The sequence below is a fragment of the Microcebus murinus genome, chromosome 22 (assembly GCF_040939455.1).
Source record: "Microcebus murinus isolate Inina chromosome 22, M.murinus_Inina_mat1.0, whole genome shotgun sequence".
Lineage (NCBI taxonomy): Eukaryota > Metazoa > Chordata > Mammalia > Primates > Cheirogaleidae > Microcebus > Microcebus murinus.
The window spans coordinates 25,006,048-25,033,673 of NC_134125.1; the positions used below are offsets into that span (position 1 = coordinate 25,006,048).

General features: G+C 58.7%; 1 protein-coding gene across 3 annotated transcripts; it reads left to right on the forward strand.

Annotated features, from left to right (window-relative positions):
- PPM1F (protein phosphatase, Mg2+/Mn2+ dependent 1F) lies at positions 1-27,626 on the forward strand. Of its 3 annotated transcripts, none has more exons than XM_012776711.2 (8): positions 1-82; positions 5,907-6,166; positions 11,522-11,658; positions 15,996-16,201; positions 16,704-16,892; positions 18,377-18,520; positions 23,200-23,293; positions 24,113-27,626. In XM_012776711.2, exons 2-8 carry the CDS (start codon positions 5,961-5,963, stop codon positions 24,493-24,495), a joined length of 1,359 nt encoding a protein of 452 aa, XP_012632165.2. In that variant the 5' UTR covers positions 1-82; positions 5,907-5,960; the 3' UTR covers positions 24,496-27,626. The 3 variants fall into 3 exon arrangements, with proteins under 3 accessions (XP_012632165.2, XP_012632168.2, XP_075852868.1); XM_075996753.1 differs by lacking the exon at positions 1-82 and adding an exon at positions 4,823-5,521; XM_012776714.2 differs by lacking the exon at positions 18,377-18,520.

Consider the following 27,626-nt stretch of genomic DNA (forward strand, 5'->3'; position numbering starts at 1 on the left):
GCCCTCGGCGGCCGGGGACGGGAAGTGGGCGGGGCTGGCCGGGAGCGGCTCGCAGGGCGCGGAACGGCGGGGTGGCAGGCAGGTGAGTCTTGTTGGGACCCAGGGGTGAGGAAGCCCGGGTGGGGGGCTCGGGAGGCCAGCCGGGCTGCGGTGGGGGTCAGGTGGGGGCCCAAGGCGCACAGCGGTGAAATGGGGCTGAGGAACCGGAGGGGCGGAATGGGAGGGGGCTGGGGAGGCAAGGAGGCCTAGAGGAGGCTCAGATGGGGGCCCCCCTCCGAGGTGTGCAGGGGTGGAGTAGAGGTCGTAGGCGTGGGGGGGGGTAGCTAGGGACCTGAGGAACCCGAGGTAGGAACAGGGGACTGGGGAACCAAGGGCCCAGAACTGGGGGTCCATTGGGTTGGCGGGGGTGTGGCCGAGACGAGGGCTGGGTGGGGACCGAGGGCGTGAGACAGAATGGGGTGCTGAGAGGTGACCCCCCCCCCCATTTTCTGGAATCCTGCCCCTGTCACGGCATCCCAGCCCCCAGGACCATCTGGGCCAGGCCCTCTGCCCTGGCCTCCACCCCACCAGCCCCTGCACCTTCAGGGGGTCACATCTCTGCCTGAGTGCCCCCGCCCCATGGCCCCCACGTGTTTTCAAGACTAGTGAGCAGGAGGTGTGTGAGATAGGTAAGCCTCAGGCATGCAGGCCTCTGGCCTGCCACTACAGCTCTGTGGCTGCAGGCAAGCCACTTAGCCACCTGTGCAGTAAGGAGAAATGGCACCTACTGTCGGGATCTGGGCGCAGGGCCTGACACACTGTTGTGCCCAGTGGATGGTGGTGGGCTCCTCGGAAGCCCAAAGCCTTCCACCCTGGGGGACCGAGTCACCCATGTCCTCATGGCATTCCTTGGGGCAAGGTCTGTGGACCCAGCTGGGCTCCCGCCATGAGGAATGGAATGTGAGGCCAGCTCGCACTCTGAGGCCATCTCCTGTCATTTCTGGCCTTTACGCCTGTTTCTGTCCTATAGTCAAATTTCACTCTCTCCCTCCTGCAGCTGGGGTAGAAGTGCCAAAGGCACTGCATGTCTGAAGACCCCAGTTGAATCCTGCTTTGCCATTTCCCACCTGTGTGACCTTAGCTCTTAGACACACAGGTGGGAAATGAGCCCAGAGCCTGTTTCGTACTCTGCAATGTGGCCTGACAGCACATACTGCTCTGCATAGTTGTGAGAGGTAAACAAGATGAATACCACTTTGAAAGCTGTGAGCCTCCAGGCAAGTTCATCTGTGGAATTCCTTTGAGATATTTATTGCTTGAAGCCAACCGTGTTTTCAAGACCTGTCTCTGCTGCCCACTGTGCTCCACAGATGGTGTAGCTTTCCCTTAAAAGATGCCAGGCCTCAGTCTGCTGCTGGTGACCCTTCACTCTGCCATCACACTTGCCACAGGCTGTGCACAAAGGGGCCAGGGTGGGCTCCATGACCTCAGGGAGCTCACGCTCTCTCGAGAAAGTCAGGCCTGTGAACAAAGACACAGTGGTTGCACAGCCCCGTGAATGTCCTCAGTGCTACAGAACTGCATGCTTAAAAACGGCTGAAGGGATACATATTATGTGATTTACATTGTACTACAAAACATATACAGGTAGGAAAATATCTAGAAGGATTTATACTAAACTATTCCCAGTGGTTATTTATGAATAAAGAAATAAGATTCTTCATTGGTAGGAAAAAAGTTTTAAGGGTGAATACAATACTTGTGTAACACTAATGATGCAGTTTCCTTTTATGAGGAAATTTGATTATAGTGCTATTTTTTCATTGCCTGGGTTCTGAAGTTAAGCAAGACGCAACAAATGTTTTGTCTATACCACCTGGAAAACTGCAGTTGTAACAACTATGTGTTAGTCGAGCTTATGAGTCAAAACTGGTACACTAGAGGAAAATAAATATTTCAAATGAAAAAAATGAAAGCTTTTTACAAGTCAGGTGTTAGCAAAAGTGCTGTAGATGCCATAGCCATGTGGAAGGCAGGTGATGATGGATCCACAGGTGGGAAGATCTCTGCAGAGCCTTGAAGGATCTGAGAGACCTGTGGGGGTAAAATGAAAGAGGAGCCACATAAGCCACATTGGCCTGGCAGCAGAGCTGAGAGCCTACGGTATTAGCTACTAGCACAGGGCAAGGAGGGGAGGGGTGCAGAAATGAAAGGAGCTACCAGAGAGCCAAAGCTCGAGGTTGGTGGCCAGTGAGGCGTGGGCCAGGGACAGGAGGGAGTCAGAAGGACTTTCCAGGATGTTGGTCACAGTTAGGGCCCAGGCAGGTTGCCCAGCGTGAATCTCACCAGGGACTTTGGGCAAATTCCTTAGCCCTTCCTCTGCAGCCTACACTGTAGAGTGGGGACAACAACAGCAGGGTTGTTTGGGAGAGTAAAAGAGGAAGAGTGCTCAGAGCAGCGGTGGGTGTCAGCTGGCAGCACCAACAGTCCCACCCCTTGGCTGCCCCTGGTCAGGAGGAGCCAGCACTGGGTCATAGTCAGCCAGACCAGTCAAGGCAGGTGGCACTGGGAGTCAGGAGTCTAGCGTCCCTCCCATGCCCACCCAGGCCCTTGATGACATACACAGACTTGTGCATGTGTCCCTCCACTCCTTAGCCCATCATTGCTGCACCCCAGTCGGGACACCCCTGTATTTCTTGTCCTTTCCCAGCTCTGCCTCCTCCCTGCACCCCCATCCTGCACTTGCCAGCCGGCCACCACATGCTCCCTGAGACCATCTCTTCCAGATGATCCCACAGGAACACAAACCACAGCACTGTGCCCTGCAGGCCGGGCACGCTCGGGGCTGCCTGTCGTTCCCCTTTGGATTAGAATTTCTCCCTCCCACCATCCAGGTGCTCCTCTCTCTTGCTCATGTCCATGTGATGCACATCAGATTCAGGAGTTTATTGGAAAAAAAGGATGATGAGGAAGGAAGTTATTCCATCCCTTACCCAGGGAAGGAAAACTATGTCCCGGTTTCTCTCCACGCATTGCCTTAGGTAGGTGATGCAGAAATGAGTGTGCTCGGTCTCCAGCAGGCAGGATGGCTCTGGGCACTGTGCCCTTCCAGCAGGAGCGGGCAGTTGGCGCAGACCCTGAGGATAAGCCAGCTCCTCCCCTCTGCAGACGCAGGCAGAGCTTGCACATGAGCATGGTCAGGCCTGTGTGCTTTGCCCCCTCCAGGCCCTACTCAGCGTGCATGGTGCAGATGCCATCGAGGCCTGTGCCAGGCTCAGGACGGTGGGCACAGAGCAAGTGGCAGGGGCATGGGTCTGTAGTCCTCCAGTCCAGAGAGGAAGATCTGGCAGCCCCGAAGGAGACAGGCAGGCTAGGGGGAGGGCTCCAGGCTCAGGAAAGAGCACCCCAAGGTCGGGAGGTGAGGAACAGGTGGCTGCATTCCAAAGTGCCAGACATCACCAGCAAGTGGGGTTGAAAGTGAAGGGACTTGAATTCTGTGCTTGCAAGTGTGGCTTTATGCTGTGGGCCTGGGTTTCTTCCACTCGGGCCCTCTGGGTGTTCTTGGCGGTGAGCATGTCGTCCTTTCATTTGGATCCTAATCATAAGTTCACATGAGCACATTTTGCATGGCCTGAGATTTCTGTGCCTTTAAATCATTTAGAATTACAAGGGAGCCGGGCAGCATTTCCCAGAGCCCAGGCCCCAGGTGCCATCTCCTTGTTTTCTCGTCACTCTGCTGGGCGCCTTGTCTGGCAAGCCCTGCTTCCTCCCCGGCCCTCCTCTTGTCACAGGCCCTGACTCCCAGCCTCTGTGCACTTTCTCCCTTGCACAGCCTTCCCCTTGTGGTCCCAGTGGTGGTGTCCCTCCTGCTCTTGCCCAATTTTTCTTTCTTTTTTTTACCTGATGCCTTTTGTAACCCAGACTGCATTTTATTTACTTCTTATGAGTAAACAGGAAGGAACAACGAACTCAAGTCTATCCCCGTGACTATCTGTAACAAGTGCCCCTATATCTGTTATTTCTATACTACTTGTATGTATCTGCTTAAAATAAATTAACTTCCAGTTGCTGTCTCTACAAGAAGACCTCCCTGTGCCCCTTGCACCAAATCCTTCATTGATGACACATTTAACTTGTCACGGAGACCCTTCCCCTCTCTCCCAGCCCTGTCCTTCTTTGTGTTTTTTATCTTTGTGCTTCTAGAAGGCTTGTTCCAGGTTAGTAATTCTCCATCAGCTCAGCCTCCTATGGGCCATGAGCTCCCTTCATCCTTCACCTGCCGGCACAGTCTGTGGGCATCTAAGTCTGATGGTTCTGGAAGATTCTCCCTGTAGCTCTGCCTGTCCTGCCCTCTCTGTTCAGCTGTCAGAACCTGGAAGGCGCTGGGCTGTGAGACTGCTCCCCAGATTCTCCCCCTTAGAACTTGGGGTGCTCCTGAGACTCTCATGTCAATCTGTCTGTCACAGGAAGAGCCTCCTTGTTTTAAATCTCCCTGAGTGGCAAGTGTGTGGGGCCCGTTGCTGGAGAAATTCCCAGCCTGGATGTTAGAGGAAGCCCCAGGCAGTGTCCCCGTGTGGGAGGGGTGGGAGGGAGAAGGCACAGGAGAGAGAAGGGCTTGTGCAGCTGGTGCTGGCAGGGAGGCGGTGCCCAGATGCCCCCAGGTGTGCTTGGGTGTGAGTGGTAGGAAGGAGGACCTGAAGATGACTCCCCTGGGGCAATGGAAGGAAGATGGAAGGAGCCGGCCCAGGGCTGCTTGTGTCTGGGGGGCTGTGAGGGGTGCCAGGCTGGGGAGAGGGGCCAGGGCCAGCGTGCAGAGGCCGGGTGTGAGTGCAGGGAGGGTGGGCATTACTGTGCTAGGAAAGGAGTGGATTCGGAGACCCCCCTGGGAGGAGGCCCTCAGGCCCTGCCTGCCTCTTTTGGGTGATAGAGAAACAGGGTAGGGTGGTGACAGGCTTGGGGCTCAGAATCCCTCCTGGGCCCCATCTTCTATCCTGAGACCACGGGTGAGGGGCTGCCCCCTCCAAGCTCAGTGTTCTCATCTGAGAAGTGGGGGGCTCGTCCTGGCGCCCGGGGTGTCCGGGACAACGCGTGGGGCCTGGCAGCTAGTGAGCCCTTGGCGTTCTTAGGGACTCGGGAAGAAGAGCCCCTGCGGGGTTCGCCCACAGCACTTCCAGCCAGGGCTGAGCAGGCCTGAGCCATTGTAAGCTCCTAACTCGCTCTTCCTATTGGAGAGCATTTAAGAGGCCTGACCTAGTCCCTGAGCAGCCCTTGTCTGTCCCAGGCTGGCCTGTGCCTCTCTCCTTACCACCCCTCGGGTGGCTCATGTAGCCTTTAGGGAGCCCTTACTACCCGCCCTCTGGTCTCTCCCAGACAGCTGTGGACCAGCCCCTCCTGCACATTGGCCCTGCTCTTCCCTGCCCCAAGCTGCTGCTGTAGCCAGGACAGGTCCCTCTTCCCTTCTGATCACCACGTCCAGGCTCACAGACCTGGTGGCATCTCCCTGTCACCTCAGCCCTCCTGGCTGCCCAAGGCCCGAGATCAGGTAGGGCCTCTTCACCTGCCTCAGTGCCTGGCCCAGGTGTCTCTGTCCTGCCCACCTCTGGCCACACTGGCCACCCTCTGCCAGGAACACACCTTCCTTCTCTGTCACTTTTCCTTCAAGATGTGCACACAGCTTCTGTTCCTGGTGCCATCTCCTGAGGCCACATCTCTGAGTGCCCACGTTTCCCCCCTTGGGCCCTGGTCATGACAGCAGCCGGGGTTGTCACTGCACTGACTTGTACCCTCTCAACCGTGAGGCCCAGGGCTTGGCGTGGCACCTGCTGCATGATGCTTGCCTGGGGTGGGGGTTGTCAGATCAGGGCACCTGCTCCCTGCACTGCCATGCCTGTTGCCCCATGATTCCGCTGACTGACATCTCTCCCCAGAGTGAAGACTGGCAGACGCTCATCCAGGCCACGAGCCCCCGGGATGCTCTGGGAATGGCTTCTGGAGCCCCCCAGAAGAGCAGCCAGATGGCCTGTGGCGCAGAGGAGACCTGGGGCTTCCTGGACACGCTCCTGCAAGACTTCCCAGCCCCGCTGAGCCCGGAGAGCCCCGTGCCGTGGAAGGCCCCAGGGACGGCACTCAGCCAGGAGGAGGTGGAGGCCGAGCTGGCGGAGCTGGCTGTGGGCTTCCTGGGCAGCAGGTAGGAGCCTGTGTGCCCTGGGAGGGCCGGCAGCGAGGGGCGCAGCGTGTCTGCCTCGTGCTCGCCTCATCGCGCCTGCCGCCCACTGCACACGTCCGGCCTCGCAGGAGTCCCCTCGGGCGCCGTCGTGTGGCTTCCCAGGGCTGCTGCAACAGAGGCCACTTAACACTGCAGAAATTTGTTTTCTCACAGCTCTAGAAGCCCGAAGTCTGGGATCGGGGTGGCGGCAGGGCTTCACTCTCTTAAAGCAAACAGGAGAATCCATTCTGGGCCTTCCTCCTAGCGTCTGGTGCCGACTTCCTGGCAGGCCTTGGCTGGTGGACCCTTCCCTCTGATCTCAGTGTCCCGCGGACTCTCCCCATGCGTCTGCTCCTTCAGGCCTCTCCCTGCCTTGCCCGTGTCACTCCTACTCACGTAAGGACGCCAGCCACACAGGACTAGGCCCTCCTGCAGTGTGACCTCGTTTTAACCTAACTAGTACGTTCACAAGGACTCTAATTCCAGATAAGGTCACATTCTGACCCACTAGGGGTTGGGACCTTCAGCGTATCTTTGGGGACACAATTTAACACATAACATGCTAAGCAGTAGGTCTTCTTTCTGTTCTGTGGCACAGACCAAGGCAGAGGTCAGTAGGTTGAGACTGGACCAAGGCCACAAGAGGTAGCTTGGTGCTGTCCCTGTCATACATGGGGAGGAAATGGAGGTACAGAGAGGAGACACAAGCAGCTTAGCAGATTTCAGGGCAGATAGAGTAGTTGTGTGCAGGCAGACTGCGTGGCTGTTTCCCAGACTGACCTCCAGAGTCCCCTCCTCTGAGAACTCTGGCTGGGCCTTGTGGCCCTCCTCCATTTATTGCTACATTCTGGAAGCACTTATCCCACGAAAGACAGTGAAGGACAACGTCTCTTCTTTGGCCCTCTCTGCTTAGATAGCTGCAGAGTCTTGGGGTCAGGTTGCTCTGTCTGGCACAGGGGTGGCTCACAGGGGCAAGCGGGCTGGCAGGCCACTCCGCCTCCCGGCAGACCTAGTCCCTCACCATGCCCATGGTCCCTAGTCCCACATCATCCTTGGGGTGTCCGCACATCCTCTGAAGCTGTGGCATGCCCTCAGCCATGGCTTCCCCCCAGCAGAGGCTCCGTCTTCATGTCCCCTGAGCACGAGCTTCCTGTGCCCCTTGTGGCAGATCAGCTCCGTCCCTGCACGTCCTGCGATGGCCTATTTGCCAGGACCCTGAGGCCCCAGTAGAGGCAGCGTACCCTGTGCAGTGTGAGCATGGGCAGTGGGTGTTCCAGGGCCACATCACCTGGGCGTGACATGTGCAAAGGGCATTGTTGCCTTGTTGTGAGGAAACATTTTAAAGACAAGTGGGGCTGGGTGCAGTGGCTCACGCCTGTAATCCCAGGGCTTTGGGAGGCGGAGGCAGAAGGATCATTTGAGCCCAGGAGTAAGAGGCTGCAGTGAGCTATGATGATGCCACTGTTCTCCAGCCTGGGCGACAGAGTGAGACCATATCTGTAAAACAGCAATAAGATAAAGACAGGTGACATCAAGTGAACTGGCCCCCGAGGGTGGGGCAGAGCACCCTGTTGGGGGTCCTGCATGCAGGATGGTGAGGGAGGCCCTGGGGTTCTGCTTCCCCAAGAGGAGCAGGCAGCCTCGCCAGGGAGCAGGCTGTGCAGTGGAGGGAGATCTGCAGCCAGGTCAGGCCCTCGCTGGGGCCAGGGGCCATCGCTGCCTTGGGGGCTCAGGCGGCAGGGAGGAAAGCCAGGCCCAGGAGGGCTGGTGCTCCTCGGCCCAAGCATGGGCAAGAGACCGGACCCGGCTGAGACAAGTCCCTGTGCCGTTCTTCGTAACCAGAACCCTGTTGGCTGTTGGTGGTCAGCGATGGGTGGCACCAGTTCCCTGTGGGCCTCCTCAGCGCCGGAACCCGCCTTAGCTCCACAAGTGTGTGATGAATTGCAGCACTTTGAGGCCTTATGTTTCCTAGCCATCTTAACAGATTTATTTTATTTTTGTTCTTTTCTAATATTTTCTTTCACATACAGCCATGGTTGTTCATATGTGTGGTCATCACTTGGGGCCTGAATCTCATATGTTGTCTGCACCACGTCCACCTGTGCACGCGCACACCCCCACGCTCCCACGAGCCACCTCATGCTCTGTTCCCCATCCCCACAGTCCAGGTTTGAGCCCTTGGGTATGAAGAGCCCGAGTACACTGGTCTGTGGGCTCCTTTGCAGATTTTGAGTGGCATCCTTTCTTTTTTTTTTTTTTTTTTGAGATAGAGTCTTACTTTGTTGCCCAGGCTAGAGCGAGTGCCGTGGCGTCAGCCTAGCTCACAGTAACCTCAAACTCCTGGGCTCAAGCAGTCCTCCTGCCTCAGCCTCCCGAGTAGCTGGGACGACAGGCACTCGCCACCATGCCCGGCTAGTTTTTTCTATATATATCGGTTGGCCAATTAATTTATTTCTGTTTATAGTAGAGACGGGGTCTCGCTCTTGCTCAGGCTGGTTTCGAACTCTTGACCTTGAGCAATCTTGCCCGCCTCAGCCTCCCAGAGTGCTAGGATTACAGGCGTGAGCCACTGCGCCCGGCCGAGTGGCATCCTTTCTGACACTCCAGAGTCACATCACCTGGCTCCGGGTGGGCTCCATTGATGTCCTATCTCCCCTCTTGCTGTTACATCTCTGGTGTCACATCTTTGGGTCCTTGAGCAGTGCATGCCTTACTTACTCTGTGATTATTTTATTTAATAAGTGCAGTTTTCATCTCTGCCACTGGACTGTAAACTCCTGGTAACCCCCAGGCAGGAGTAGCATTTCTCGTGTCTTGTGTCCCTGGTCCTTGCACAAACCTCAGCCGTTCCCTTGAGCATCTTCTGTCCCTGTTTCAGAGCCCCACCCTGAGGGGACCAGGATCAGGGCTGACTTTGACGGTGCAGTGACTCAGGACTGAGGGCTTCCAGAGCATGTCCACAGGTGGGGCCCATGGATGAGGGGGACCCATGGATGAGATGGCAGTTGAGTCCAGGAAGGGGGTGCTGGTGGCCCATGGCCAGGCATTGTCTGGGTCCCCACAGCCCGAAGCCGCGTCCCTGCCCCCAGCAGCAGTGGCGGGTGGGCAGGAAGCGGAAACATGACCTCACTGGCACAGAGGGGAAACGCGTCCCTTTTCCTGCTATGAAAAAGGAAAAGCCAGCAGTTGGCAGGAAAGCCCCAAAGAGCAGAGGAACTCATTTCTCCTGTCTTGGCTGGTTGTTTTTCAAAGGCAGTTTCAGAGGCTTCTCCTCTGAGTCACCCTCTCTTTTTAAAATATCAGGAATTCATCCCAGTAGATTCCTAAGACCATTGGTAGATGCCTGGGACACCCAGCCCCCGCAGGACGTGACCCGTCACCTGGGCCATTAGAACGTCCTTACCCTCCAGTCATAACCAGGAGTGTCAGCCCAACAAAGAATCACCTGGCTGCCCCCAGGCTGCCCCCATGCACTGGGACAGGCACACAGGGTAAATGCATGTCACCCAGCTTCCAGGGGCCCCTGCTGGGTGGAGCTGCAGATTCCGGGGTCAGGATGCCTCCCAGAGGCTGTACGGGCACCAGGAGGGGCGACTCTTTCCCCCTGGGCTTCCCGCAGATGTGGTGTTTGAGCCAGGTCTGGAGGGGTGGGGATGGGCGTGGAAAGGTGCACGGTCACCGGACAGTCCCCAGCACTGCTCTCCTCGGCCACAACTCTCTCCATCCCCAAACTGCCCCCAACCTGCCCCTCGGCTTCCTTCCCCACCACCCGCCTGCCAAAGGCCCCGGCTCGGGGCTGGCATTTCGTCTCCTCCGTGTGCTCTGGGTCTGTGGTGACCACCCTCTCCACCCCACCCACGCCGCCTCCACTCCTCAGCTCTGCTCTCTGACGTTTGGAGCGGGCGACCATGGCGCACTTCTCAGAACTCCTCCTCCAAGGCCCCCAGGAGGACACCCGTGGGGTCGTCCCCACTTCTCAGCCTCGCCCTGGCCCTCTTCCCGGGCGGGCAAGTTCCTGTGGGTCCCGGCTCCCTACCCCTTCATTCCATAGCCGCATCTCCCACCCAGACCACGTGCTGCAGCCCCTAGGCCACTCAGCCTCTGAGCAACCTGAGGATCGCCCTGGACATGGAACCCATCACCGTGCCCTGCCAAGCCCAACTCTGTCCCCGCTGGGGCGATTAATTGTACCACTGTCCTTCAGTTGCATTGACACTGTCCCTGTGCCTCCCCCACCCAGCCCCTGATGCCCCTCCTTCTCATGTCCCTCCTCTGTCCCATCCTGCCCAGTACCACGGCCCTGCCCAGTACCACGGCCCTGCCCAGCTCAGGCCTCCACCTCTATCCCCAGGACAGTTGTCACCACCTCCGCCAGCCCCACCCTTCAGCCCACCCTCCACGCCAGGGTCAAAGATCCTATTTTGCCACGTCCCTCTTCAAAACAGACCACAGTCGGTGGCTCCCTGTTGCCACACAGCTTGGCCCACCAGCCCCACAGCCCATCTGCCCAGGGACCCTCAGGCCGTGCACTGCGGCTCCCTCTGCCGTGTGCGCCCACGGGGCTCGTGCCTGAGATCAGTTTCCTGGGACCGCCATAGGAATGACTGGGTGGCTTAGCCAACGGAAACCTGTCTCCTCACAGTTCTGGAGACAAGAAGTCTGCAATGGGGGCTGCGGGGGGAGCAGGTCTGGTTCCTTATGGTGGTTTGGGGCCATCTTTGCTTGGCCTTCCTTGGCTTTTAGGCTCACCCAGGGTCTCTACCGCATATTCACACAGCATTCTCCTTGTGTGTGTGTGTCTGTCTGAATTTCCACGTTTTTATAAAGATGCCAATCATATGAGAAGGAGCCCACCCGACTCCGATATGACCTCATCTTAGCTCATTCTATCTGCCATGATCCTATTTCCAAATAGGGGCCCATTCTGAGGTGCTGGTTATTCGCGCTTCAGCATATGAATTTTGGGGGGACACAGTTCAACCCATAACACACCTATGAACCCTAGGGGGTCCCCAGCTGGTGTGGGTGACTCCCTCTGCCCTGGGGCACATGGACCAGGAGCCAGCATCAGCCTGGCTGCCAGGCAGGTCGCTCAGCCACCGAGGCTGAGGACACGGTTCTTATTCTCTGGAACAGCCCCCACTCCCACCCCCACTCAGCCTGCTGGAAGTGCTGTGTGTCTGCCTCAGCGTGTTGTGTGAGCGCCAGTCCCAGCTCCCCGAGGACAGAGGCCACCCTGCTTGGTGGCCCTGTGGCGTGTGGCTGACGGTCAGGGCAGGTGCTGGGCCTGGCTCCTGCCAGGAGGCCCCAGCCTCACTTCTCCTTTCTCATCCCTAGGGACGCTCCGCTGCCTCTTGCTGCGTCCCTGGCCCGCGAGGCAGTTTCCCGGCTGCTACAAACGGACCTTTCGGAATTTAGGAAGTTGCCCAGGCAGGAGGAGGAGGAAGAAGAGGAGGAGGAGACCACTGTGATCTGTGAGTTCTCTTTCCTCTGAGGTTGCCCCGGGGCTGCTCAGCAGGTGGCACGGGGTGATGTTGTCGTGGGGAGCACGTTGTCGGTACCCCGGACACTGGCTCAGGACAGGCGGCATAATCAAGATGCAGAGAGTGCTGGACACAGCAGCATGTGAGACGAGTCTGGGGGTGCAGGGACCCTCCTGTGTCCACTCTCACTGAGGTTTCAGAGCAGCCCAGGAAACGAACGCTGTTTGTCCTGTTTCACACATGAGGAAACCAGAAAGGCTAACTCACAGTCGGGCGGCCAAGTTCAAATGCATTGGCATTCCACCTCGTTCACGTGCGCCCAGGCGGGCCAGGTCTGAGTCAGCAGGCTGGCACATCAGTGGGTTCACAGCGTGGCATTATCTATCGTCTGGACAGGAGAAAACATCAGCGCTAGAGCCGCCTGCCTCCGCTGGCCTGAGTCAGGACCCCATTGTGTGGAGACTGTCCATAAGCCTTCTAGCCCTGCTCCTGGCCAGAGGCACCCGGAACTGGGGAGGGAGCAGTGAGAGGCCCGCAGAACCCTTTGACAGAGAATGTAATCATAAAACAGCAGGGCATGACTTGCTTTCATTTTACTGATAATTCCTTTTTATTGTGTTTCGACAAAGTTTTGGTTTGTGTTGGACCAGAAGTCCAGGCAGTGAGAGTCAAAGGCTGCAGGGCCAGGGGGGACCTTCAGGGTGGGAGCGCCCAGCTGAAAATCCCCCAACAGGCACCCCGGCCACTCGAGATGGATCTGAATTGGATCTAGATGGTGGGTTCTTTCCCTCGACTGTGCCTTTCTGGCCGTTTTACTCTAAACTCAGCATCGGTGTGGTGCGAGCTGTGAGGCAAAGTAAAGAACAAAGCCTTGCCAAGTCGTTCTCCTTGCCCTGGTCCCCTATCCTCCTCCCTGGCTCCCTGTCCGCCCACACAGCCTGAGGGACAGCTGCCTGCAGTGACAGGCAGCCATTGTTCTCCGCAGAGCCAGCAGGCGTCCAGCCGGGGGCTGCTGCTGCTCCCCAGCTTTGGCTCCACCCCACACAAAGGGAGCACCTCCACCACCCAGCCCCGCCCAGCCCGCTGGCTTCTGTGCCCCTCCAGTGTCACCTGCTGGTGGGAAGGAGAACTGCTGCAGCCGGCACCAACTGCGTCCTACACCTGGGGCTCCTGCAGGCCTGCGAACCCTCCCCAGTGGCCTGGGCTAAGCCTCGATCACACCCTCCTGTCAGTGTAGTCAACATAGTCAAGTCTGTGGACGCTGCGTCAGGACAAGGGTGGGGACGGTGAGAGTCACCACTGCAGGGCAGAGATGTGGCTGAAACCTCCTGTGCGACCAGCCGGCCCCTCGACGATAGTGATCAGGAAAAACTCCAGGAGCAGTTCCTATGGGCACCAGGGCTGCAGTCTTGGCCTCGGGTGTCTGTGGGCTGGCACCTCGCCTCAGCAGTGCCCTCTGCCCGGGCAGAGTCAAGTCCAGGCGGGTTGATGGAGTAGCAGCAGCACAGCCTGAGGCGGGAGCGTGAATGGCGGCAGCAGCCCGGACACCTCCCTGGGGGTCTCAGGCCGGGCAAGCGTCAGGAGCCAGAGGTCTCCAGAGGGAGCAGAGCGGAGCCTGTGGCACAGTGTCCACAGAGGAGAGGAAGAGGAGGGCAGGAGAGGCAGCACCATGAGGACTGGGAGCGTCCCGATGGTTGGCGGGGTGTGTATGTGGCTACATAACAAATTTCCCCGAAACCTGCTGGCATAAAACAAATGCACGGATCAGACACACGTGGAGCTGCCTCCCCTGAGCTGGACCCACTGGCATCCGTTCTCCTGTGCCTCCTACATCCACGGCCCCGCAGTCTGGCCCTGCCAGGCCCCAAGTTCTTTATTTTTTTATTTTTTTTTTTAATTTATTTTTTAGACAGAGTCTCGCTTTGTTGCCCAGGCTTGAGTGAGTGCCGTGGCGTCAGCCTAGCTCACAGCAACCTCAAACTCCTGGGCTTAAGCTATTCTCCTGCCTCAGCCTCCCGGGTAGCTGGGACTACAGGCATGCGCCACCATGCCCGGCTAATTGTTTCTATATATATTAGTTGGCCAATTAATTTCTTTCTGTTTATAGTAGAGATGGGGTCTCGCTCTTGCTCAGGCTGGTTTCACACTCCTGACCTGAGCAATCCGCCCGCCTCGGCCTCCCAGAGAGCTAGGATTACAGGCGTGAGCCACCGCGCCCGGCCTGGGCCCACGTTCTTGCTGAGTGCTTGAATGGGCCTGTGTGCTGGGTGTGCTGACAGCAGTCAGCTCTAGACACCCCAGCCCACCGTGATTCATGGGTTCCCTGTGGCTGTCTTCCTGTGGCCTCCTGTGCACACCACCCCTCGGGCTCGTGGCTCTTTCCAGGTGGTGTCCCCTCCACCCTCGGTCGGGCTCCTTTTCTCCCCAGCCACCACCAGTGGGCAGGGACCCTTCTCTCAATTCCCGGTGTCCTTCAGGTGTGGTCCTCGACACTTGGGTTCTGCCCTGTGTTCAGTTACTTAACCCTGAGCCCCTCAGGTGACTGGCCCTGTCGCACCTGTGCATGCCACACACACCTGGACCGCCAGGAGTCCCAGGAGGGCTCTGTGCGCGGAGGTGACTGGGTCCTACAGCTCCTCTGGACCTATTCCCCGTTGATCTTTCCTTCAGAAGCCGGCCTTACGTCGGACTTGGATGTGTCTGTTGCTACATAGCAAATTGTCCCAAAACAGTGGCTTGGGACGCAGATACTCATTCTCCCACAGCCTCCGTGGGTCTGGAAGTTGGGGCGGCTCAGCTGGGTGGTTTGGGCCCAGGGCATTGTGCAGAGCTGTGCTCACCCGGCGCCAGCTCGCTGGAGGAGCCGCTTCCCAGGTGCTGCGGGCACCTGGCTGCTGGCGGGAGGCGTCAGTCCCTTCCCAGGTGGACTCTTCACAGGACCACCTGAGCGTCCTCCCAGCATAGAGCTGCCCTCCCTGAGCTCGAGTGATGAGAGGAGAGAGGGGAGAGGAAAGAAAGTGAAGAGATCCATGTACACTTCACCCAATTTTTCACAGTGGTAACATTGTATGAAACTATAATAAAATATCACAACCAGGGGCTTAAGGTAGTCAAAATATAGAACAGTTCAATCTCTGCTCTGTCTCCATCAACAAGGATCCTTCATGTCACCCTTTCATGGCCACCCTGATGCTACCCCCACCCACATCCACCTTCCCTAACCGCTGGCAACCACTAATCTCTGTTTCTATAATTTTGACATTTCAATAAAGAAGGCTGACATGGTGGCTCACACTTGTAATCCTAGCACTTTGGGAGGCCAAGGCAGATGGATTGCCTGAGGCTGAGAGCTCAAGACCAGCCTGAACAACATAAGGGGACCTCATCTCTAGAAAAAAATTTTTAAAAATTAGCTGGGCATGGTGGCGCACACCTGTAGTCTCTGATACTCAGAAGGCTGAGACAGGAGGATTGCTTAAACCCAGGAGTTTGAGGTTGTTGTGAGCTATGGTGACGCCACTGCACTCCAGCGTGAGTGATAGAGTGAGACTGCATTTCTAAAAAAAACAAAAATGAACAAACAAAAAACTCCACAAAGAATGCTTATAAATGTATGGCTATGGGAGATTGGCTTTTTTCACCCGAATAATTCTCTGGAGCTGAAACCAGGTTGGAGTTCACTCCTTGCTTCGCTGAGTAGTGTTCCAAGGTATGGGGGGACCACAGGTTGTTGAGCCATTCACACGTTCAAGGACATCCGGGCTGAGTCCAGATTGTGGCTGTTGCAGATAAAGCTGCTGTGAACATGTACAAGTTCTTGTGTGAACATAATCTTCACTTTTCTGGGATAAGTGCCTAGGTATCCAATTACTGGGTCATATGGTAGTTGCATGTTTAGTTGTGAAAATCATTTTTAATAGCTTAATTCATCATGGAGAGAATAGTCCATAATTTACTTATCATTCTTCTGTCATCAGAGATAGATTATTTCTAATTAATGGGCAATTTAAAATGATTCTGTACTTTGTCCTGAAAGTATTTTTTTTCCCATTGATTCCTTAGGGTGGGTTCCCGTGAGTGGAGTTGCTCCATCGTGGGGCGGGTGCCCTCTGGGACATATTGCCAAACCAGACATTTCTAATTGTGATGACAGACTCTTCCAGGCGTAGCTTGTTAGGTTCGTGTGCTCAGAATGCACATGGAGGGGATGGCTGGTGGCGCCTGTGCCGGCTGGTGGTGGTAGCTGCCTGGACAGCAGGGACGGGGCAGCGGGAACCTCAGCTGGCGGGTGGCCACGGCCCCGACCCTCCCTCCCTTGTGCCCATCAGTGCTGGATGCCCAAGGCCTGGCACGGAGTTTCTTTAACCTGCTCTGGGAAGTCACCAGCCAGTGGCAGAAGCAGGTACCGCCTACCACCCGGACGCCGCCGCAGCGGCAGTGGCTGGTGTCCGTCCACGCCATCCGGAACACTCGCCGCAAGATGGAGGACCGGCACGTGGCCCTTCCCGCCTTCAACCAGCTCTTTGGCTTGTCCGTGAGTGTTCCCCTGCAGGGCCCCAGGGATAGCTTTCAGAGGGCCGGAGCAGGGGCTAGGGCCCCCGGGTGCCAAGGACAGCTGCCCTCCAAGGCCCAGGCCTGAAAGACACTCGTCAGCTGCTATCTCAGGAAGGAAGTGCAGGCAGCTGCCAAGGCCCCTCCCAGCGGTTCTGGGAGGCCCGGCTCACCGTCCCAGTGCCAAGTTCACCCAAGCCCAGGACTGCAGAGCTCTGCTCGGCCTCTGGCACTGGGAGCCACCTGGGGCCCCTCCCCTTGTTTTATGCTGGTAGCAATGGGGTGCATATGGTAACTGAGGCTCCCAAGGGTCACCCTCTTCCAGGTCTCCCTGCTCACAGTGCAGGCGCCAGGCAGCCGTGGTGCGGGCGAAGGCCCTGCTGATTCTTCCAGACCCTCCTCGCCCAGTGCCTGAGCCCCTCCCCACACAGGAGTGGCTGGTGCAAGGCCAGGGGTTCTGTGACTCCCACTGCCTTCCCCGGCAGGACCCTGTGGACCGCGCCTACTTTGCCGTGTTTGACGGTCACGGAGGGGTGGACGCCGCGAGGTACGCCGCTGTCCACGTGCACGCCAACGCTGCCCGCCAACCAGAACTGCCCACGGACCCCGAGGGAGCCCTCAGGGAAGCCTTCCGGCTCACCGACCGGATGTTTCTCAGGAAAGCCAAGCGAGAGGTAAGAACCAGCAGCCAGGCCTCGGGTGCAGCTTGGAGGCCGGTGGAGAGGCCCAGCCTCTGCCAAGGGAAGGAAACCCAAGTGGTTGCTGCTCCCGAAGGTCCCCACTGCACACTGCTGGAGATCACGTCATTTCCTTCTCACAGTGAGGCGGCTCCTTCTTGTGTGAACAGAAGCGGCACAAAGCCTGCTCCGGTCCCGCATGTTGGGCCCCTCGGCCACATGGACCTGCCCGCTGCAGAGGGTCTGCGGGCCGTGTGGGGAAGGATAGCCTGTTTTAAAATGTTCCCAGGATTTTGTTTTAATCGGGCATGGCAAAGTGACAGAGACCAGTGCCTTGCAAGAAGAGTTTATTACTTACAGTTCCTAAGAGGAGGGGCACGCCACGCCATGCCATGCTGTGCAGGGAAGCTGCAGGGTCAGGCAGGAATGAGAGGGGAAAGGGGGAAGCTTGGCTGGAGCCTTCCCTGTTCCTCCTCAACCTCTAGGAGTTAGCCAGCCCTGGGGGGCAGTCTCCCCACATCAGCAAGGCCGCGGGTATGGAAGCATCATGAAGTACAGGAAGTGAAAACAGAGTCTGTGCACTGCCCATTTCTACTTGCTCTTCTAAGCGGGGTCCCAGCAGGCCCCTGGTGTCTGCTAGGGACACTCTTTCCTCAGGGTTTATAGCCACGTGTAGGGATGAGACCTTTGTCTCGGAAAGAAGAAAGAACACAGAGACAACAGCCCCTTCCCTGTGAGCTTTGCCTTTGAACCTATCTGCAGAATTTCCCGGGGTCTTCCTGGTAGCCCTATGAGGTGGAGACTAATATTGTGTCCATTTTAGACATGGGAAAACTGAGGCTCTGATTATTTAAAAGACCTGCCCAGTGGGGAGACGTGCGCCGCCCTCCCATGGCCTGAGCACAGACCTTCACGGAAACTGGAGAAGCCAGACTTTGCGTCTCAGCTGGAGCCGTGCGGTGTCCCCAGCCACACAGGGCAGCCAGTGAAAGGCTGACACCCGGGAGGTGACAGGGCTGCCTCTAGAGTAGGGAAAGGGTTCTCCGAAGCAGGTGTTCAGTTCAGTGTGTTGTTTCCCTTAAACAGCTTTCTTGAGATGTCACCGGCATGCAGTAAGCTGTGTACACTTCAGGTGTGCGATTTGGCGTTTGGGCTTAAGCAGTGTATACAGCTGCGGTGCCCTCACCACAGCGCCCGGCACGCTCGTCACCCGACACGCTCGTCACCGGCCCTCCGTTGGCTTTGCCCTCCCGCCCTTCCCTGTCCGCTCCCCGGACAGCCTCTCGCCCACCTTCGCGCAGGCCTGCGTGAGCAGGACGCTGCGGACGTGCTCCCGTCCACGCGGCGCGGGCGTCAGGAGCGTCTTCTTGCCGCTGCTCGGCTCGGGCCAGCGGCCTTTGTCGCTGAGGCGGTGGGGGGGGCCGTGTGTGCCGGTGGTGGGCGCCGGCCCACCTCACGCCGCGCGGCCTCTCTCCCCACAGCGGCTGCAGAGCGGCACCACAGGCGTGTGCGCGCTCATCGCGGGGACGGCCCTGCACGTCGCCTGGCTCGGGGACTCCCAGGTCCTCCTGGTGCAGCAGGGACAGGTGGTGAAGCTGATGGAGCCACACAGACCTGAGCGACAGGTAAAAGGCTCCCTCTGTCCAAGCCCAGGAAGTTCCCAGGCCCCGCCACACTGGGCCCTCGAGGGGGACCCAGTCTGGGCACCTCAGGAAGTGCTAATCCTGGCACCCTCCGGAGGGAGGGCTCCCTGCCCACGTGAGTGGCCAGGGGGTCTCGAGTGAGCCCTTCCCGAGAGCTCTGCCCTGGCAGCAGCCCAGGGAAGGGGGTCACTCGGCTCAGTGCTGAGTCCCTGGCAGGCACATGGGCAGGGAGCAGCCGACCACAGGCTGTGGCAAGGAGGACCCCAGGAGGAGGTGGCACTGCATGGGGCCAGAAGGAGCCGGGCTTGGGGCTGTGCTGGCACCCTGAGACTCTGCGGTCACTCCCTGCCTGGACCTTGGGGTCCTCTCCCGGACATGAGGATGATGATCCTGCTCGGACCACATCTCACAGAAGTGTCCAGTTGGCCTGTCCCCCAAGGTCTGATCGCTTGCATTTGAATGTCAAGGGGTACCTCCGTAACCCCACCAACCCCCACCTCCTCACACGCCCTCACTTCCCTGTGCCCCTGGTGGACAGTGCCACGTCAGCACGCAGAGCTCCTGTGCTGCCTGGGGCTGCCCGTCGTTCTGCTCATCATCGTCCCCTTGGATGGACACTGAGAACTTTTCAGGTTTTGGTGCTAAAAACAATGCAGCAGCACATGACTTTGTGCGTGAGGTCATTCAGAGGCGAGTGTTTCTGAAGGACACGTCCCTGGAAGTGTGACGGTGGCTGGAACAGATGCATGCGCAGTCCGGGTGGGTTTGCCTAGCTGCCCCCTTGGGCTGTGCCAGCCTGTGTGGCACAGGGCACCAGGAGGGCCCCTTCCCCGGGGTCCCACCAACCCGTGGGACTCTGCCTGCTGAGAGATGAGAAGCTGTCTCAGGGCAGCTGCCGAGTGTGCTGAGCCTTTTCAGGGTGAGCGGGAGCATCTTTTCACGACTTTGAGATTGTTTACATCGCGTTTCCCGTGAACGCTCTGTTCCTGTCCCGTGCCTGTTTTTCTTATCAATTTGTAGGCACCTTATTTATATTAGGGACGTTAGCTCCTGGTCTGTGATGATTTGCGAATGTTTCCCTATTGGTTGTTTCTCTTTTGTCTCTGTGTACAAGGTTTTGCCGGACAGAAGCTTTGTTTTTGCCGGGAGGAAGCTTTGTTTTTGCCAGACACTGGTCGCCCTGACGGTCAGGGATGGCTGTGTTCCTGGGCCTCTCGCTGCAGCTCGCAGTCTGGGCTGAGTCGCCTCCACCTGCTCTCCTCATTGTACAGGGGAGAAAACTGAGGCTCAGAGAAATCCAGTCACTTGCCCAGAGCGCACAGCCAAGGTGGCAGGCAGACTCTGCCTCTCTGCTGCCACTGCCACTGGGAGGGACTTGGCACTTGCTCCCCTGGTGAGCTCTCCCCAAAACGTGCAGCCCCAGCCCGGTGAAATGTGGCCAGGTTAGGACAAGTTGCAGACCTCTGCTCAGGGTGCTGGGGCCCTGCCCTGGCTGCCTACACCCCTGCTGCCTCTGCAGCCGGGCAGGGACTTTTTCTCAAAACACTGAGCCCTGCAGTGCGGCACCATGGCAGAGAGCACAGACCAATGGCCTTGGGTGGTCCTGGCTCCACCCCTGCAAGACTGTCACACCAGGAGGTTTGGGGAGTGGCAGGTTATCACGGAGTGTTGAGTCACTGCCTGCGCAGGAGCAGCACACAAGTGTCTGTTTCCTCCTTGATCTGCAGCCCTCAGGGGACACAGAGATGAGCTGCTCAACTCCCTCCTGGCCCTGCCAGCCGCCTGCCAGGCTCATGTCCTCGCCCCATGATCCTGCCCGCAGCCCGCCCCCCACACGGAGGAGTGATCCCTGCAGAGGTTCTCCCACAGAAACGGGCGTCACTGCACCAGTTATGAGGGTGGGAAACTGGTAACACCCTGGCGGGCTTCTGCGAGGGCCCAGCAGCTGCCAGAAGCAGCTCCGCGGAGCATGTGGGGCCGCGCTGCTCTGCCTCGTTCTGCAGCTGTCAGAGCAGAGGCTGTCCCGCCGCCGGGCTCTATCAGGCCACGCGTGTTTGATGCCTTCTCTGCACAAGGTGCTTTGCCGAGGCAGCGAGGCAACAAAACAGGACCCGCTTCCTGCCCCCCAGTGCCTGGAGGTCAGATGCGGGTGAGGTGGGCAAGAGCGCGGCGCGGGCAGGGTGCCAGGAGGATGCAGCAGAGAGGCAAAGCTAGCGGGGCCTGAAGCCAGACCCCGACGGCAGGTGTGACTCCAGCAGGCCCTGGGGAGAGGCCGGGAGGAAAGGGCAGGTCGGGCCAGAGCCAATGGGTGAGAGACTCACAGGGGACTGGGAAGAAGACCCAGGCCTGTTGCTCCTGTGGCGGGAGGAGCCGGGGCTACCCTGGGCCCGGAGGAACTTGCAAGAAATCACTAGAAGGTTCTGCAGTGACCAGACCACCAAAGCATGTGTTGAGGGCTGGGTCACGGAAGTGGGAATCCAGGAAGGCAGTCTCGAGACGGGGCAGGCCAGTCGGGAGAAGGAGCAGGCACGGCTTTGGGGTGGAGACGCCGCAGAGTGCTGGGCGGCGGAGAGGGTGGCAGTGCTGCTGGTCACTGCTGCTGGGGCCTCTCTGTGCAGAGCCCCCGCTGCTGGGGGTGGGCAGGGAGGAGCTGTTTCAGGCGAGGGGAGGACGAGGTGGGAGAAGCAGAGAAGAGCCGCCAAGTAGCTCTTGAGGAGACAGGAGAGCCCAGGGACACACCTGTTCTGCACCAAGCCTGGCCAAGCAGCGTGAGGAGGGAGGTGGGAGCTGTGGCAGGGGCAGAGGACCCAGTGCAGACCCCGAGTAGAGGGCAGGCTGGCGGCCGGGGGTCTGCTTCAGCTCGGCTCTGGGGCCCGGAGCCCGGGCAGCCTGGACAGAGGGGTTGGCCCGGCCCATCCAGCACAGGGCACTGGGCTCGTGGTCAGAGTGGGGGTCGCAGCTCCCATGGCCCCGTGTCCTCCCACCTTCCAGCTAAGCCCTGTCCCCATGGCCATCTGCCACAGGGTCGGGGCTTCAGGAAGGACGGTTCGGAGCTTCAGAAAGCCCAATTCCCTGGCTGCAAGGGGAGACCCCACCCCAAGGGGGGCTTTGGTGGGTGGGTCCCTTCTGCCCTCAGGCAGAGGCGGCCGGGTGTGGGCTGTGCACCACACCTCGAGGGGCCCCCGAGGAGCAGCTGGCGTGCGTCCTCCGTCACCCACCCACTCTCCCCGCCTGGCAGCATGGAGTGCTGGGTGGGCTGGAGAGTGTGGGAGACAGAAGCAGAGAAAGGCTCACGATTCTCAACTGCGTCCTCCCACGGCATAGGCTGGGGGCCCTTGTGTTCACAGCCCTTCCCGAGGGAAGCCTCTGAGGGGTGGGGGTGCTGCACCCATGTGCAATGCCTTGCTGGTCTGTGGGCGTCTTCATGGGTGTGTGTGGACACGTGTGTAAACATGTGCGTAGCATGTGTCCGTCGCTCACTTCCTCTCCTGCCCTCTACTCAGCCCACTCCTCCCTCTTCCTCCCTGGTCCCTTTGACTTTCTCAGGCCGCAGGGTGGGGATCTCAGACCCAGAGGAGCCTTCCAGGCCCCTGGTCCTGCCTCCTTTACGTGAACTCCCCAGCTCAGCTCGAGCAGGTGATGGCTTCTAGTGACAGGGCGCCCGGCCCGCCAGGCGTGGGTCCAGTCCATTGCAGGCACGTGCAGTGGGCGCTTGGCATCGGGGGCTCCCGCAAACCCGCATGTCCCCACTGTGACACCCTCTGCCAGGGAACCACACAGGAAGGAGTGGTCCTTGGTGCCAGCATCTGAAGGGAGGGCTCCGTCCCTCGGTTCCCCAGAAGTGGGTCTGCATATACCCTGGGGAGGGGACCGGGCTGCCATCTCAATCTGTCCAGGGGACAATGCCCCTTGGGGCCTCAGTTCTCACGCCCAGCTGCTGCCACATCCCAGGGCCCAGAAGGGCTGGAGCTGCTGTCACTCCGGGCGTTTGTGGGGTTAGGAGGTTTACCCGACAAGCAAGGTAGGGATGAAGGATGCCCTCCGTCCCCAGCCTCCGTGAGGCGCCCGGCTCCCCTGGCTTCCTGGGCGCGCTCTGATGGCCTGTGGGCAGCAGGCCCGTGTCTGGGAAGCCTCTCCTTCTAGGGACCTGACAGGACCAAGGTGGGTTCCAGAGGGGCTGCGGCTGGACCGAGCCTCCGTCCTGTGTTCTGGCTAGCAGAGGCCGAGCCTGGGCTGAGCTCGGGCTGGGGAGGACAGTAACTGAGCAAGCACAGGCCTCTGTCAGGGCCCTGCCGTATGGTCGCACATGTCACACGCTTTATCTTGTTGCCCCAGCAGCTTCCAAGGTAGGGACAGTGTCCCCAAGTTAGACAGGGAAGCTGAGGGACCCATGGTCTGTGTCTGGGGCTCGTGTCTGTTGCTCGACAACCTTGCGTGGTCCATCTGTGTAGCTGTTCCTGCAACCGATAGACGTTTGGGCTATTTATAATTTCTCGCTGTTTTTAATGACACCTAATTTAAGTGCGACTCTGAACCTCCTGGCTTTGTTCAAGCGCTGTGGCCGAGAGCGCCGGTTTGGAAAGCGTGGCCTCTCTGCCCAGGTGGGCCTTGGCCCCCACCCTGCCCGCTCGCCAAAACCCAGCTCTGGCGTCTCCCCACAGGACGAGAAGGCGCGCATCGAGGCACTGGGTGGCTTTGTGTCGCACATGGACTGCTGGAGAGTCAACGGGACCCTGGCCGTCTCCAGAGCCATCGGTGAGGGCTGAGGAGGTGGGCTCGGGCAGGGAGCGGCCACCCGGCAGCCCAGGCCTCCAGACCATGGCCCCTGGTCACCGGGGGTTGGGGACGGCAGTGTGGGGTGCTGAGAAGGGGTTGCCCCTTACTAGGGTGACGTCTTCCGTCATATCATGAGGGAATGGGACAGATTCGGGGACTGCAGCTGCGAGCACCTGAGAAACTTTCTTCTCATACAAACGATCACAGTTTAAGTTCTACTGTGTAGTATTTCATTAGAATAGCTCCCCCGAAATCTGGTAGGAATCCCTCGGCTAGCTCTCCTCTGCACTAGAAGAAAAGTCTTAAATGTTCTATAAATGAGGTTTATCCTCGTCTCCCCTACATTCATGCAGGCGATTCTTTTTTCTCTTTTGGAAAAAAAAAATAGCAGCCTCCTCCCCCAGATCCCATTTTCCCAGGTCTCAGCCCGGCCTGGACGCTTGGCAACCACACCTCCCTCCCTCCCCAACCAAGTGCCTGGGACTTGACATCTGTCCCTCTGACCCCCCTGAACTGAAATCCTCTGTCCTTCTTTACAGCCCGTCTTCACCCTGCTCCTGGCTTTGGGTCTTTGGGACACGCCAGGGCAGTGTTGGGGGCTCACAGGCTGCAGCCCGGGGTTCTGGGTCATTGCATAAGGGAGCGACAGACCCTGGGAGAACAGGCTGGTCTCCATACCCACAGGGCACTGGGGGCTGTCAGGGCAGGGGTGACCAGCGGTGGGGCGGGGCCTGGGCAGATGGGGAGGAAGTGGCTGACACCGGGTCCTCTCACCAAGGCTGTTCTCTCCACACCCAGGGGACGTCTTCCAGAAGCCCTATGTGTCCGGGGAGGCAGATGTGGCTTCCCGGGAGCTGACGGGCTCCGAGGACTACCTGCTGCTCGCCTGTGATGGCTTCTTCGATTTCGTCCCCCACCAGGAAGTCGCAGGCCTCGTGCAGAGCCACTTGGTTAGGCAGCAGGGCAGCGGGCTCCGTGCCGCTGAGGAGCTGGTGGCTGAGGCCCGGGAGCGCGGCTCCCACGACAACATCACAGTCATGGTGGTCTTCCTCAGGGACCCCCAAGAGCTGCTGGAGGGTGGGGTCCAGGGGTCAGGGGACTCCCAGGCAAATGGGAGGAGCTGCGACTTGCCCCCTGGCCTCTCAGAGCCCCAGACCACCGAGGCTCCACGGAGGAGCTAGGTGGTCCCGGCCCCTGCTTGGCGCCCCTCAGAGTCCCGGGAGGGCAGGCGGCAGTGGGCAGGGTGGCCACCCACACAGCACTTTCCCCAGCACTCCAGGTGCTTGCCACGGCCTGTCCTGGTGGCTGCAGAACTGCACTGAGCAGAAGGAACCCGGGGAGGCCTCACCAAAGAAGAGAAGGTGGCCCAGAAAAGGGACAAGCTCCTGCTCCTGGCTCCCATTGGGCCAGGGATGGGACCAGAGGCCATAGGTGCCTGGCGGGAGCCAAACCAAAGACACTGCTGTGTGGTGGAGCAACGCAGTCGTGGGGGTGGGCCCCTCCAGCCCACCCAGGAGCCACAGACTTCTTCAAGCGCGTCCCAGGGCTGTGCGCACAGGCAGGGTGTCAGCCTGGATTTCTCCTCACGGGGGTGGGTGGGGAGGCTTTGTGCTGACAGGTAGGTATGCCTTGGTTGGCCGCACCTGCTCACCCCGAGAGGAGAGAGCAGCCCTGCGGAAAGGGGCACCGGGTCTGCGGGGCCGCCCCCTCCACAGGCCCGGGCGACTCTGGCCACGCTTCCCTGGGGCACCCCGGGGAGGTGAAGCTCAGAACGTGTCTTTTGTTTGTGTGTTTGGTTTTTTTCCCAGGGAAAATTAGAATTCAGAAGCAGTATTTCAGGTTTTTATCAGTGCCAAGGTGATCCATTGTGTCATATAATTTAAGCAGAGCTTAGTGTTTATTTTATTTCTTAGAAAACTTAAGTATTTACTTTTTTTTAAAGGTATTTTTTAAGGAAACTTTTTTTGCAGTATTACTGAATTTATTTTCTAAATCAGGATTGGAACAGAAGCTTTTCCAGGTGATGGCAATAAGCCACTCAAGTGCCTTAGACAGCTTTAGGCGCGGCTAGAACTGCCGCGCCGGCCGTGGATTCTGATAGGCGAGTTGAAGTCTTTGCAAAAGCAGGGTTTGTTTTCTTGGGGAGTGTGATTTGGGCTGGAATTTTTCTGGAAGAGTTCTTTCTGCCTCTTGGTGATTTGGAGTGCCCAGGAGTGTCGCTGAGGGGCCTCTGTGTGGCAGTGTCTGGCCCGGCAGCAGGGACTGTGGCCAGTGGCCCAGCCGCCGCCACACGCAGCCCTGGGCCCTGGCTGGAGCCAGGCAGTGAGACCTTGCTGACTGGCTGGGATGTCCCCGAATGTTTTGTGTATTTGTAATCAGATTGGTCTCATGGGGAAAGATGCTTAGTTAAGAGGCTCTGTCGAGCCCAGAGGCAGCCTGTAGGTCTCCGGCTTTGTCTGGAGGCAGCAGGGGTGCTGCTGGGAGTCTGATGGCACAGGCCACAGCCCCTGCCTCGCCCGTGGCTGGCAGCCTCCCCTGCCTTGCTCTGCCCGTGGCCTGAGCAGCTGGTGCTCGTTCTCCGGCGTACCCTGGGGAGGCGGGGCTGGCAAGCGACCATGCTTGGGTGCCTTGGGGGTTCACAGAGCATGTGCAGAAGCAAGAGTGGTAGAGCTGGGCACCAGGCGAGGACAGGGACACAGGTTGGCCAGCTCAGGAGGTCCCCAGGGAACAGCCTTAGAAGGGCTGGGCTGCAAATAGGGCTGCTTCGGGCAGAGGCTCAAGGTCTCCTGATAAAAAGCATCTTAAACGTAGTCACTGTCATTCAGAGAACAGTTGGCCACCAGCAATGACCCAGTATTGCTTGACTTAACTTGAAAGCCCTCTGCTTCCTGGGGGCCAGAAATAGGGGCTCCTGGGTGCCCTCTTGGCACAGGACTGCCAGCCTGTCCTGCTCTTAGCATGACCTTGACAGAGGAAGGGAGCTATTGGCTGCTGTTTTTCTCTTTTCTTTGCTAATCTTATTCTGTTCATGCCTGCCAAGAGTGGAGTTTCACCCCATGGAGGTTTGGATCACCCCGTTTGGTGGTGTGGTTCACCCTGGCCGGAGGCTCTACCAGGAGATCTTCCCAGGCTTGTCTGAATGCCTCCCCAGACCCCTGTGCCAGGCTGCATGGGGACAGCTGTGCCCTGCCTGGCACATGTCTGACAGCCAGCATCCAGGGCTGCTCTGCCCTTGGCTTGGGGCCACGGGAGCCCTCATTCTCCTCCTGTGCAGGGCTGACCTTGTGCTGGCACCTGGACGCAGAGGAGGGCTGCTCCATCCTGATTAGAGCTGGACTGGGAGTCACCAGGCACCTCCAGCCTCTGAGACTCCTGGGCCACCTCCTCTTCAGGCCACGGTCCCATAGGGAGCCCTAGCCAGGGACACTGGTCTGGAAATCTTAATTTCCTTCTCAAGCCCCAGCTTGGCCACTTGTTTATTATATGAGTTTAGCAAGTCATTGCACCCCCCTCAGGCCTCAGTTTCCTTTTTATAAGGCGCAGGGGTTGTGCTGAGTCTGCAGGGGAGATGCTGCTAGAGCCCAGGGCCCTTCCCCCACTGCCAGCAGGGAGGGGTGATTAAGTATTATTAGTGTCTATTCTTAAAAATTAAGTGGGTTGGAAAAGAATCCAGCTCCAGATGCCAGCACCTTATATGGAGTACAAGAGCCGGTGCCTGTGGGGACGGGAGGTGCTCCAGGCAGAGTCCCAGAGGCAGCTCCAGCCTCAGAATAGGAAATGCGAGTGTTTTAGGGGGCCAGGGACATGGCGTGGCGTCGGGGTTGGGGTCCCAGGACCCATGGGAGAAGCACAGGCTCTCTGAGGTCCTGGGCCGGCCCCGCCCCAGCTCTCCCTCCCCGCACCGTGAGCTCTGGTGGGCGCCTGGCTACCTCAGCAGTGTTCCCAGCGCTGGGCGGACAGCCCGGGCCGTCCCCAGGCCTGGCCTCACCCCAGCAGAATGGAAGCCGGGTGGGCCTGTGTGAAGGAAGCTGTTTTTAGTTCCACTCTCCCCCTGCAGTGCGAGGGGGCAGCCCCCGGGGTCCTGCGCGGCCCGGGCTCCATGGCTCTGCCAAATGTGCCAAGTTTGCCGTCCTGTGCCGCGCCCGCCTTGCCAAGGGTTTATCTGCACGCCCAGTGCGCTTCCTGGGAGTCGTGTTCTGCAGCCGGGTGACTGTTTCCCCTGTTCCTAGGGCCAAGTCCCAAGATGAAGGGGCCAGAAGGGTTCTCCTGGGGTCCACTGTGCAGAAGTGTCAATAAACCACGAGTTCTAATC

Coding starts and splice junctions, on each gene's coding strand:
- PPM1F (XM_012776711.2), top strand. CDS start 5,961: ATGGCTTCTGGAGCCCCCCAGAAGAGCAGCCAGATGGCCTGTGGCGCA. Junction 18,521..23,199: donor CACACAGACCTGAGCGACAG/GTAAAAGGCTCC, acceptor GTCTCCCCACAG/GACGAGAAGGCGCGCATCGA. Junction 23,294..24,112: donor GGCCGTCTCCAGAGCCATCG/GTGAGGGCTGAG, acceptor CTCCACACCCAG/GGGACGTCTTCCAGAAGCCC.